This window comes from Sciurus carolinensis, chromosome 18 (genome assembly GCF_902686445.1).
Source record: "Sciurus carolinensis chromosome 18, mSciCar1.2, whole genome shotgun sequence".
In the NCBI taxonomy this organism is placed as follows: domain Eukaryota; kingdom Metazoa; phylum Chordata; class Mammalia; order Rodentia; family Sciuridae; genus Sciurus; species Sciurus carolinensis.
In genome coordinates this window covers 38,388,866-38,402,246 of record NC_062230.1, presented here as the reverse complement: position 1 = coordinate 38,402,246, position 13,381 = coordinate 38,388,866, and the positions used below count along the sequence as shown (strand labels likewise).

Genomic DNA, 13,381 nt, shown 5'->3' with positions numbered 1-13,381 from the left:
GCAGCCCACTTACAGCTAAAAGAACAAGGAGATGGAATTTAAGTTTAAATTCAGATAAGTTAACTGACTGCTGAAACAAAAAATAATATTACTCTTCAGAGTAATATTAACTAAATTCAGATTTCCTAAGCTTCACACATAATGTCTATAGCACAATGCAAAATTACCAGGCATAGAAGAAGATAGGAAAACATAGGCATGTTCAACAGGAAAGCAATCAGAAGTGAGCAGTTCAAGGGCACAAAGGCCAGGTCGAGGTGGAGGTTATGATGGGTGCAGATGTGACTGCGACATGCAAGACTACAGCCAGAGGAATGAGAGAATAGGAACCTATAATGCTGCGAGAGTTCTTCATTTAAAGTGAAGTGATACAATAGTAAGTCTAAAAAGATTGCACAGACATTTAAGGATGTATATCTGTAATTTCTAGAACAACCACTAAACTGTGGTCTGGGGTGTGGCCACCACTAAGCTACAACCCGAGACCACAGTTAGAGATGTTAATATAGTTCTCTCAAGAACTGATAGAATGGAAGGAGGAGGAGGGGCGCCAGGGACTGAAATGGAATAAATTAAATTCCAGGCATAAATGATTACACCAAAATGAACCTATTATGTACACCTATAATGCACCAATAAAGGAAAAAAAACAATAGAATAATAGAAAATGAATAAAGAAACAGATGATCTGAACTATCATACTGACCACAGGACTTAACTAACTTCCCTGGGTCACGGCATCCTACAAGCGCAGAGCTCACATTCTTTTCAAATGCCATGATAAGTTCCCTATCAGACCACATGTGAGGATATAAAACATGTCCTGATTAATGTAAAAGGACTGAAGTCGCAGAGTATGTTCTTGGACTACAACATTAAATTAGACACTAATAGCTAATATAACTAAAAACTATTCCTCATTCAAAGGAGCCAGTGCTCCTTGGAGAAAAAGACTAACTCCTGAGCTGGCACAAGGGAGGTATAAAATAAGCCTGGAACATCCTACTGTGCTAGGAAGTAAGCAACTGCCCTGTACAAATGAAGGGGCTGAGTCTAAAGGACTCTGGCGCCGCCCTGAGGGGGCTCTAATTGGCCAGTCTCAGACATCCACACATAAAAAGTACCAGGATGGATTACCATTCATGAAATAAAACAGGAGTGCGTGAGTTCAGGCTAACAATGGATGGATGGAGAGTGGTGGTGCCACACGCCTGTTATGCTAGTGATTTAGGAGGCTGAGGCAGGAGGAATGCGAGCTTGAGGCCAGCCTTGACAATTTAGACTGTATCTCTAAAATAAAAAAAAAAAAGAGAGAGAGAGAAAGAAAGAAAGAAAAAGGGCTGGGGATATAGTCCCTGAGTTCAATTCCTAGTACTGAAAAAAATAAAAAAATAAAAAATAGATGAATGGGTAGCAAATGAAGGGCCATTCTTTATAGCAGATGCTGAGCACAAATGGTAAATGTGCTGTAAGTGCTGACGATGAAATCAGCATTCTGAAACATCACAGTGAAGTCAGTTTCAGGCAAGACTCAGTGGAGGTTAAATCTAGGGAAGTCTGATAAAGAACAGGATAACAATAAGACACTAAAGTACCTTCCCCCAGATTGCTTATTAGTCATAGGGAGAAAGTGATAACCACAGATTGGAGAAACTGGTCACACCTTGTGGGGTTAATCAAAAGGAATATCATGCCAGGTGTCCAGTGGCCTAGGAGGCTGAGGCAGGAGGATCATGAGTTCAAAGGCAGCCTCAGCAATTTAGTGAGGCCCTAAGTAACTTAGCAAGACCCTATCTCAAAATAAAAAAATAAAAAGGGCTGGGATGTGACTCAGTGGTTAAGCACCCCATTGGATGCAACCTCTAGTACCACACATACACACAAGAACATCACCACTGAGGAACCAGTGGGCCTTGTGGGAGACCCCTGGAAAGGATTGCCTCATCTCTGTGCTGTTTGGCCAGGGACACGGAACCTGAATCTAACCATAAGGAAATATCTCACAAGCCCAACCTCAGGAATGTTTTGTGATTTTTAAAACTAGCACATGGTGAAAGACAAGGCTTGACTGAGGAAGCACCCCAGATTTTAAGAGCAAAGAGGCCTGACAACTAAGTGACGCAACGTGACCATGGACCCCAAGGCAACAGTGCTGCCAAGGACGAACCAGAACCTGGGCTGTGGCTAGATGAAGGTCGCACTGCGCTGGGTTGAACTGCAACTGTGCACAACAGCATCCTCGCGCTGCCAGACGCAGTAAAGGAGTAACGGGCACGGTGCATGCTGCGTACCGTCAAATGCTCTGGAGAAGAGTAACTTTCGGGGGTGGGGGGAGGGAACCACAAAAACCAACACAAAATGCTAAGGTGGAGGCTGCAGAATTCTATTTGTGGAGCTGTTTATGTTTCAAATTACTTCAGGATAAAAACAAAGCCATATACGGATGAAGGCGGAGAAACAGAGGGACGGGGCAACTCAGAACATGGGAGCGACTTCTGCGAAACCCTGTCCCCTGTGTGGTGGCGGGCTTTCTCACCTGTCTTCTTTGATAACGTCCACAAAATGTGCGTCTGTCTTCTCACGGATGTTCTTGAACCTCAGTGGGAGGAGGGCCGACTGGTCCAGGCTCACGCCTGCCCACCTGCCCTTCTCCTGAAGGATCTCGCACAGGGAGGTCTGGCTGTTGGTGAGCTTCTCCTCTGGGGGAGGGCTCAGAAGTCCGTTCTGGGTTTTGGAATTCGGTCCTCCAGCAGACTGCCTCGAGACAGAGGAAACAAGCAAGTGTACTCAGTAAAGTGGCACCTGGGCTTGCGCTCATCCCACCGGCCCTTGGCCAGGTTGCAGCCCTGCACCGAGCTGGGTGCCCTGCAAATCTGCTCCCATCAACACAATCTTCTGCCACCTGGCTTCCCCACCTCCAGCTCTGTCTAAGGGCATGGCCAGGTGTTCAGGCAGCAAAGGGTGAGACTGTGAGGAGATCTGTAAAGTCAAGGCAAGAACCAAGATTCAGGGGGAGCCTGCTTACCACAGAACTGGGGCTCCAGGGGGCTGTGTGGAAGGTCTGGGGGACCTCTGAGGAGGTGAAGGATGGGTCCGAGGAAAGGAGTCCCAGAGCTGTGGGGCTCGGGCTTAGAAGGTGGACGAACCGGATTTACATTTGGGAGCTCCTATGGCTAACCCGCACACAAGTTCTCTGGTAGATGATAGAGTGCTCAGGGTGACAGACAGGGCCTCCTGGGGGGCTGGCCTTTGCGAGGCTTCCCAAAGCTCTTGGCTTTGGCATTTACCTGCTTTCTACTCCGGTCTTGCCCGGGTTCTTCCGCAGCTCCCTGCTGCTCACCCTGCCTCTGACCTTCTCTTGGGTGGGCTCTTCGTCTGGCAGAGGCCCCTCCTTCCTTTGTATATCTGGATTCTACCATAAGCTGAGTGGGCCTCCCAGCCCACAAATCCTCCAGCCTCTAGTCTGCATGTTCCCTCACTCTTGCTGCCCTGAAGGGCGTCCCATCTGGTTCAGCACGTAGTACTCTATTCACATGGTTAGCTCTGCTCTACCCTGTTCTTTCCATTGCTAGGGATGGAGCCCAGGATCTGTGTACATGAAGTTCACATTCCACACTGAGTACATCCCGGCCTGGCTGTCCTGTTCTTTATGGTTTACTCAAAACCCTCAAAACCAGAAGGTATGGTTGGACTATCGCCCAAGAGGAGTTATTCTCAGAACTGAGAAGTTGATGAGAAAGGAATACCACCTTAGGAGATGCACGAGGAGAGGAACTGATGGGAACAGGCATGAGCTTGTTACCTTGGTGCTGGTCTTGGGCTCGTCTTGACAGCCGTTTTGCACAGCTACTCCTTCTGCACCAGCTTCAGGTTTGGGAACAAATGTAATTCCACAAGATGGACAGGTCTACGAGAAAAACACAGGGCATGGGAACACACCCAGAAAGCACAAGCATGACGTGTGACTCAAACGAGTTCGCTGCTGTAATTTGTCACACAGAGGTTGTGACCAAATCAGAGGCTTCCTAAGCCCCAGTGGGAGGAGCTGGAAACAAACTGGCAGGGTAAAAACGGAAGCAAGGAAACCTGGGCAAGGCGCACATGGCAGCCCTGTCCACATCAGCCAAAGAGCAGACCCTCAGACACCCACCGATGGAGGGTGGACCAGCAAATGGGGTCCACAGACAAGGACCCTGTTCTGCCATAAAAAGGAAGGAAGCACTAACATGCACCACAGCAGGAAGACCCTTGAAAGCACCACATTGTTGTTGAGAAAGTCGGACCAAAGAGGCCACTCAGCCAGACGAGATGTGCAGGAAAGGAGGCTCCACAGAGGCAGGAAGCAGACTGGCTGCAAGGAGTGAGGGAGAGGGAGCAGAGAGGGACTGCTGACAAACATGGACTGCCATGGCCTGAATGTCCCTGTGCCCCTGGCCCACCCCCACACAATTCGTATGTTGAAACCCTAACACCCAATGTGAGGGCATTAGGAGGCAGGGCCCTTGGGAGGTTGTTAGGCCCGCGGGGAGAGGCCTCACCAAGGGGATTAGTGCCCTGATACAACTCCCTGAATACTTCCACCCTACGGGCAGCTTATCTCTGACAAGGAAGCAGGCCCTCACTGGACCCTGAATCTGCTGGCACCTTGATCTGGATTTCCAGCATCCAGGACCGTGAAAAACAAAGTCCTGATTTTTCATATCACCTGGTTGATGTTTTTTGTTATAGCAGCTAAACGAACTGACAGACTTTCTTTTGGGATGATGACACTGTTCTGAAACTAGCTGTGGTGACAGTTGCACTACCTTGTGAATATACTAAGAACCCAGAATTAAACCCCTTAAAAGGTCCATTTTATCATCCGTGAATCATATCTCAATCAAACTAAGTAAACAAGCTGGCCACTAACCTGTTCTAGAACACCAACTAAGCCCAGGTCCTTTAGCCCTCTGTGATGGTGAGCTATTTTCAAATCAGGCTAAAAGATCAGAAGTAAATATTGACTGACCTAGGAATTCTTCAAAATTTGTGGGAATTAGCAGACCTAGAAGAGAGAAGCAAGACACAACACTGAGGCTTATCAAGGCTTTTTCTTTCATTGCTCAGAAAGCAGAGTTAGTCTCAGCTCAGTTCTTACTAGTTTACAGATGCCTCCGAAATCACCAAGCCTCAGTTCTCTCAGCTATAATAATAATAATAATAATAATAATAATAATAATAAACACTTTTTTAAGAGGTAGTTTTAAGAATTAACTAAGTATGTGACTAGATTAGCATAGTTCTGGTGCTTGGGTATGTCCTTAAAATTTTAATAATAATAATAATAATAATAATAAGAAGAAGAAGAAGAAGAAGAAGAAGAACTGTTCCTGAGAGCTACCAACAATTTCCAAGGAAGAAGACAAACTGCAGTAGGGGATACAATTTTCTTGTGGAGGAATTGTTAAACACTGGAATAAATTATAGGAGTCTAGATATTATTTTAGAAATTTAAAATATGTATCACTTGATGCTGAAGGGCAGGGATATGACCCAGATCACATCCTGAGTTAGATCACAGGCCTGCTGTAGTAGTAAAAGAATAAAGGCGCTGAAGAATTGTGTAGTTTGGGAATGTGACACAATGCAGTGTGAACATTTTATTCATTCAAAAAAAGAAAGTATACATGCTGTTATGGTTTGGATGTGAAGTGTCCCCCAAAAGCTCACATGTGAGACTATACAGGATGTTTCAGAGGAGAAATGATTGGGTTGTAAGAGTCAGCCCAATCAGTGAATTAACCCCTAATGGGACTAATTGAAGTGGTCAGGTGTGGTTGGAGGAGGTGGGAATTAGGGTGTGACTTTGGGTATATATTTTGTATCTGGAGAGTGGAGTCTCGCTCTCTCTCTCTCTCTCTCTCTCTGCTTCCTGATGATGCGAGCTGCTTCCCTCTGCCACGCCTCTTCTGCCATGACATTCTGCCTCACCTCAAGCCCAGAGGAATGGAGCCAGCTGTCTATGGACTGAGAACTCTGAAACCACCAGCCCTCAAATAAGCCTTTCCTCCTCTATAATTGTGCTGGTTGGATCATTTAGTCACAGCAGTGAAAAAGCTGACTAAAACACATGCCAAAATAACTAGCAAAATCTGAGCATACAGTAGTGTCTAGTAAAAATCTGCCTATAACTCTTTAAAAACTGTTATTAACGGGGCTAAAATGTTCTACTTGCCGATAATATATTGCAATAAATATTTTGAAGCACTTGGTGGTACCGAGTTAACTTCAGAACATTTGCCAATGGGGTGACTGATCTTCTCAAATAAACACACACACACACACACATATGCACACATGCACACACGCCCAGCCCTGATACCAAGCACACAGGGACCCTTCAAGTCCCCAAGGGGAGGAGTGCAGTAATGTGCCCCAGGACATGCCCACAAGACCCCAGGGAGCTCTGGTGGGAAGGGAAGGAGCGGAGAGCTGGGGCTTGGGTGCAGGGTGGTGGCTGGCCTGCTCCTCCAGTGGCACAGGGAACACGTCAGGTGCCAGCTGGTAGACCCGGGAGGGGAGTGAGACAGTGCGGTGTGCGAGGACAGGCCGAGGTCACAGTTTGAGAACCCCAGTCTAAGGATGCAGGGACTTCGACCAATCTCCTCAAGACAGCAAACCAGTCAACAGCTAGCTCTCTGGCCACCTTTAAACATGCAGACGTCCGCCAGTGGTTGAAGGCACTGGCTCTGCAATCACACTGCCACGGACTGAGTCTTCTTTACACCACCTCATGGGCACGGGACCTCTCTGAACCTCAGTTTCCTCATTTGTAAATTGGGATACATCTACCTGAAGGAATTATTTTAAGGGGAAAAAACAAGGAAATGCATGCAAAGCAGGTCAGAGGTATCTCAAAAGCAGCTTCATGTCGCACACCAGCTCTGCTCACATGGCACTCTCTTCACAGAATGCTGAGTCAAGAAAGATCATGAGGCCACATCCTGGCCCAGCAGGGAGAACTGACTCACGGTAATGTGTGCCATGGGCAACGAATGGACAAGAGGGACATGGGAGCAGACTGGAGGCCCTGCTGGCTGGGCTTCCCCAGGCAGGATCACCTCATTACACTTGGAAAATGTGACTCCTTGCTTTTCTCTTTCTTCCTCAGCTCCTATCCTGGTGGGAGCATGGAGGGGAGGGAGTGTGCAATTCTTGCTTTGTGTTGTTGTTGTTTTGTTTTTCTTTTTGGTACTGAGGATTGAACCCTCAGGAGCATTTAACCACTGAGTCACATCCACAGCCCTTTTTTGTACTTTATTTAGAGGCAGGGTCTCACTGAGTTGCTTAGGGCCTTGCTAAGTTGCTGAGGCTGGCTTGAACTTGCCATCCTTCTGCCTCAGCCTCCTGAGCCCCTGGGATTACAGGTGTGCACAACAGCACCTGGCGAGGGTGCAATTCTTGATTCAAACTTTAAAACAAAATGAAAAAAAGAGATATATACCTTCCCTGGTGGAGACATCGTCCAGTCTCAGCAAGAAGCCCCTTCTGCACCAGGAGGTTCCCACCATGCAATGCAGGGGGGGTTATTTCCTTCCCCAAGGCCTCCATCCTAGCAACTTTCCTTTTAACTATTTTTCAGCTTAATTTTAATCTGGATTAAAACATCTTACAACCTGGTTTTTGCCAAGCACTGATCCCCCTGGGAAATTTCCCCAACCCACTAAAGGTCCTTCCGTCCCCACTGTGATGGCCAGCATCTCCAGACCTGCCCAGAAACCTTTGCTGGCAAGAGCGTTCCTGCTCCTGGGAACCAGTGGCACCAGCACCTGGGAAGGATGGCTCCAGGAGAGCACATGGCAGGACCTATCCAACAGCCACCCTATGATGGCCTGGTTGCTGCGACTGAAACGCATATGCACTAAGGTTGGCAGCCATCATGGCCACAGGGTGAGCAAACGAGCCTTCTGAGACATGAGGGCGCCTGAACACACTCTAGGGCCCCTGGCCCCTGACCACCATGAGGCTTCGCTCTAGCCTCCCTTCGTGGTGCAAGGATGGCCTGGGAATAATCCTGGCATTTCCATCTCTTGGACCTTGATCCCCTGAAATGACCCACGCTGCCCTGTCTTCCTTATTCTTCTAAGTGGCTGTATGGGTACGTGACACTGAGGGTCCCCCAAACAGGGTGCTCTGCAGGCCAAGGAGGTTGCTAGCTGCTGCCTGGGCAACCTGGGCGTCCCGGGAGAGACCCGAGAGCACACGCTGGTTGTCCCAGATCAGGGGCTCTCGCCCCTTCGTGGCTTGGGTTCCGAGGGGATGACTGACGACTTCTCCAACATGCGTGGGCACACTCGCATTTGTTTTTAACACAGTTCAATATGTGTACCCTGCATCCCAGAACGTACGGCATCGAGCTACAAAAGCGTTCTCTTCAAGGCTATTTCACATGGCGAGGTAGATCATCTTGAAGCCAACAGCTGTCCCTCTTCATGACTGTCAAGGGATGCAGCAGGGAAGCCTCTGTGCAGAAGGGATCGTCAGTGAGTCATGGCTTCGCCTGTTCAGGCTGTGGAGCATCACAGGCTACAAGAAGTTCTGGTACTAGAAGAAGCACCCTTTGTATCCAAACTCGAAACTCAAGTTGGACATGGTGGGCAGGACAATAGCAGCATTGTGATAACAATAACAACAAAGACAAGTCCCTGAGTGCCACTAAGTTCTTCATAGCAATTTATTTAGCCCTCAGAAGTACCCATGAGGCAGGCACTATGGATCAATCCCATTTTACATAGAAGGCAACTGAGGCAGAGAAGACAGGGGCCCACCCAGAGTCCCACCATCCGAGGAAAGAGCAGGTGAGTGCGAGCCCAGGCAGCAGAGAACCGGCCCTGACCACCACACATGCCATGGCTAACTATGCCATTGGTGGGCCAGGGCACTGTCATTTAAGCAAATGGATTCAGTACAGGCATGAACGCTTCAAAACCAAAGATTTCTGCTAACAAAATATTAGAGGAAAAAAAGAAATAGTAATTATCACAGAAAAAGAAAGCCTTCCCAGAAGCCCTGAAGCTATAAGAACAGAAATCTACAGCTTGTAAATGCTGGAGGCAAAATAGACACACATCTGTAAATCTTAAGACACAGGATCTCAAAATCATGTTGCACAGAATCAAGAACACTGAACTTCTCATTCCATTCCTCAGTCCTACGTGCACACTGGGCTCAATAACTGAGCTGGGAACAAAGATGCAAGTCAATAACAGGTCAGATTAGATTCAGCGACTGTAAAGCAAGAAGATTGTTACTATGCTGTGGAAATAGTCCATCAGAAAGCCAAAATAAAAATATTTGGTGTTTTGGGAGATTTCACATGTGCAACCTGCACTACTGGATGGTGCCATTAGATGGCGCTGCGCAGACTTTTCCATTCAATTCACACACGTCCTTACAAAAGGTAATTCTCGACTTCCAAGAGAATTGCTTGGGAACACCCTTCACCTCATATAACCACAGTAGAGTTATCAAAACTAAGACAGTAACACTGCCCAATGCAGTGCTATTAGCTGAGCTGCAGACTTCATTCAGGCGTCCCCAGTTTCCCTCTAAGGTACATTTCTGTCCTCGGAGTCCGCCCATGGTCCTAAGACACATTTAGTTCTCACGCCTCCTGAGTCTCCTCCAGCATGTGCAGGCAGTCCCTCCATCTGTCCCTGTCTTCTGTGATCTTGATACTTCTGAAGCATCTTGGTTGTGTTCTGCAAAACGTCCTTGGATTTGCACTGTCTGATGCTTTCTCGCCAGCTGCTGAGATTTGGGGCTGGGGGAGGTCTGTGAGAGGAGAGGTGGTCTTCCCAGCACACTGGGTCAGGCATGTGTGGTATCACTAAGTCCCATCAAGTGCAGCCCCCTTGCTGCCAGTATGGAGGCTCTGTCAGGCTTGTCCATCGTAAAGTTATGAGTCTTCTCTTTAGGGGGACTTGCTCAGATGCTAAGTAAATCTCCCTTCCTCCTCAAACTTTTGCCCACTGATTTTAGAGTTTCTGGATGCAGCAGTTACTACCAGTGTCAGAAGGCTGATTTTCTATCATTTTCATTCTTTCTACCTCTATGACCTGGAATTCTGTGAGGAAGTGTTGTCAATTTATATTTTATATGATTTCTCCTTGCTGAGGGGAACACACATGACTGAAGCTATAGATAAAACATGGAGATTCCTTTTTAAAAATCTTACTTTTCAGCTGGGCATGGCAGTACACACCTGTAATCCCAGTGACTCCGGAGACTGAGGCAAGAGGATTGCAAGTTGGAGGCCAGCCTCAGCAACTTATCAAGGCCCAGTGCAACTTAGTGAGACCCTATCTCAAAATGAAAACTAGAAAGGGCTAGGGGTGTGACTCAGTGGCACCCCTGGGTTCAATTCTCTGTACCAAAACAACAACAATAACAACAACAACATAACAACTTACTTTCCATCTACATTTCAAAGTCAGCAGGTAGATCACTATTTATTTTTAAAAATAACTTTAGACATAATTGGTCTGCCAAACAACCCACCCGCTTGAAATTTACACTTCAAAGATTTTTGGTGTATTCACAGGGTTGTGAACCACCACCATTATTAATTCAGACTATATATAAACTTCATATATGTGTATGTATGTAAAATAAAGCCTATTATCTTGTCAATTTCTATAATGAGCCAACTGAGCCTGTTCAAGATGGCTTACATACAGATAATAAGGAGGTAAAACATGTGATCATTTACTTCATATCATTAAAAAAGTTACAGGGCCTGTCACAGAAGAGTAGTTCCCAGGCTAGTGGCCTTAAAGGGCAAGTATGAACCTTCTGGAAACAGGACAGATCCTCTCTGAATCATCCCCATGGGGGCAAATCCACATCATTGGCTTCATTACTGAGTGTAAACGTGTAGAAATGCCAGTGAGCATGGAGTTTTGGGGTTCTGAAAAAATAGATGAAGGGGTCTCACAAAGTCGAGTCAAGCAGGAGCTTCTTAGGCCTTTCAGAGATAAAACGAAGATGCTGCACAGCTCAAACCATTCATTGATAAGGACTAATGTGATAGAAAACATTCAATTTTGGTCTTCATTTTCCTTTCCTTCACAAATCTGTCAGAAAAGCTATTTTCATTGACACGTATATCATCCATGATGATAAAATGGGCAGTACACACCTCCTGCAGAGCTGCTGTCACACTGACCAGGCCAAGGTACCCACGTTCCTATCCACTGTCTGTGACGCGGCTGCATCAGAGCATCCATCCTCGCAGCAACCAAGTGACTGCAATTACTCTAAGCCTCTTCCTCAAAGCAGAGCACCCGAGGTGAGACCCTTCCCAAAAGAGCCTATGACTTCCTGCGGGCAAATCCAGGAGCACCTCTGCCTCCTCCTGGCTTTCTCTCCTGCTGTGGTCAGCTTCTGAGGCCCTGCGTGGACAAGTGCATCATGTCCCATTGCGGATCGGGCTCCTACTCTGAATTCCACATTTGTTGGCATGGCCCCAGTTCATCTTGGACGACCGCAGAGGCCTCCTCCTCAGTCCCGTCTTATCAGTAAGGAAAGCTGGGGCTCAGGAGAACCCTGTGATGCTTCATGGCTCCCAAGCCAAAGCTTCAAGAAGGATCGCCAGCCAGGCATTATGGCACATGCCTATGATCCCAGTGACTGGGGAGGCTATGGCAGGAGGATCTCAGACTTGAAGTCAGCCACAGCACCTTAGCAAGACCTACATCTACTTAGTGAGACTCTGTCTCAAAAAAAAAAAAAAAAAAAAAAAAAAAAAAAAATTAAAAAAAAAAAAAAATTAAAAAAAAAAGGGGCTGGGGATGTGGCTCAGTGGTGGAACAGCTCTGGATTCAATCCCCAGGAACCCCCTCCCAAAATGAAAAGATCACCAGCCTGAAGTCATGGCCCTTTCCAGGATGCCCATGCTGCCCCATGATCATTGCAGCTCCCTTCACCTTCCTCCCCACCCCAAGCCCTGGGGGCTCTGCAAGCACAGCAGAGCTGTCCTGGTTCTGACAGTCTCTCTCCACCCTTATGAAGCACCAGGTCCTCCTGGCAAACCCTCACTGTGGGTGACTCTGAGAAGCATGGGAAGGCTGGGGTAAGGGAAGGGTTTCCTTTGGGTATGACTTTGACTACAAAGCCCTTGATCTACGACAGCTCCATCATTTCCTAGGAGGTTGCTACAGTATTCAGAGTGTTTTAGGAGACATTGGATAGCAATTTTCTGGTCATGAGCTGGAAGAGAACTTAAAGACTTACAAGACACATGCTGCAAGTAGAAAATAGACCCTTTCTGGATGCTACCTTGATTCTAAGAAGTTCTTCAGGGGGGGGCTTCTGAGTTCTGTCCTGAGTCTGGCTCTGCAAAGTTGCATCTCTGTTTTTAGGGCCAAAAGTGAAGTTGTAATCACCAACTGCTATAGCTGAATGTTTGGGAAATGTGTAAGTCATTTAATTTATGGTCCCTGCATGTATAAAGCACACAGGAAGGCACAAAGGGGACAAAGGTTAGCACTACAGTCAGATCCAAGATAGCAGGCTAAAGGAACTAAGAACTCAGAGAAGAGGAAATAGTGCTACCAGCCAGGGAGGCAAAGGAAAATGCAGGAAGTGGAGCATGAAATCAGAGGGGTGTTCAGAGGCATGGGCAAGGGAGAGGGGCGCAGAGGAGGCCAGGTGTGGACTCACTCAGAGGCCATCCCCTCAAGACCTTGCCCTAACATCTTGATCATTGGCATGAAACTCCTTCCACTACACGAGCCAATGTTCCCACAAACGGTGCCACTATAGCATTTGCCCTGCAAGGTACAGCTTCAGAACTGATACCTGTGCTCAGAGATGGTGCACACCCAGCCCTGGAGACTGAACAACCACTGGCACACTAGGAAGCCCCACGGTGGAAACTTTCTGCCTTGTTAAGTGCAGAGTTCCTCAGATCAGCTTGACTGAGAAGCCCCTTTTTGTACTTGACATCTACCTCTGTCCTGAGAAACTGTCACTCAAGGGAACATATTGTGAAAGATACTGCCTTGCACCTGGCCTCTTCAGGAAGACATGGGAGGACAGGAATGTGGGGATGGGACAGAAGTCCACATGGAGTCCACAGTCTCAAATGAGGAAGCAGCAGGGGCAAAGAAGCAGGTTGTCGACAGAAGGAGCCAACAGACCCTGGAAAGGATTCAGAGGGATGAGGCAGGGTTAGGCAGAGCTGACCTGAGTGCAGGCCATCTCACTAAGGCAGCAGACCAACGCCACACACAAGGCACTGACCAGCTCATAGGATGAATCCACTCAAAAAATGCAGAAGCAAAAGATGGGTATTTGCTGTCTCTACTGTTCCATGCCCCTTGCGTGAGGAAAGGTCTTA

The 13,381-nt window shown here is 47.3% G+C and overlaps 1 protein-coding gene across 1 annotated transcript in view; it reads right to left on the bottom strand.

Annotated features, from left to right (window-relative positions):
- Positions 1–13,381, bottom strand: part of Adcy9 (adenylate cyclase 9) — a 112,021-nt gene that overhangs the window by 21,193 nt on the left and 77,447 nt on the right. Inside the window, 2 exon segments of the mRNA XM_047533198.1 lie at positions 2,537–2,754; positions 3,803–3,907. Coding sequence (XP_047389154.1) covers positions 2,537–2,754; positions 3,803–3,907 — 323 coding nt within the window.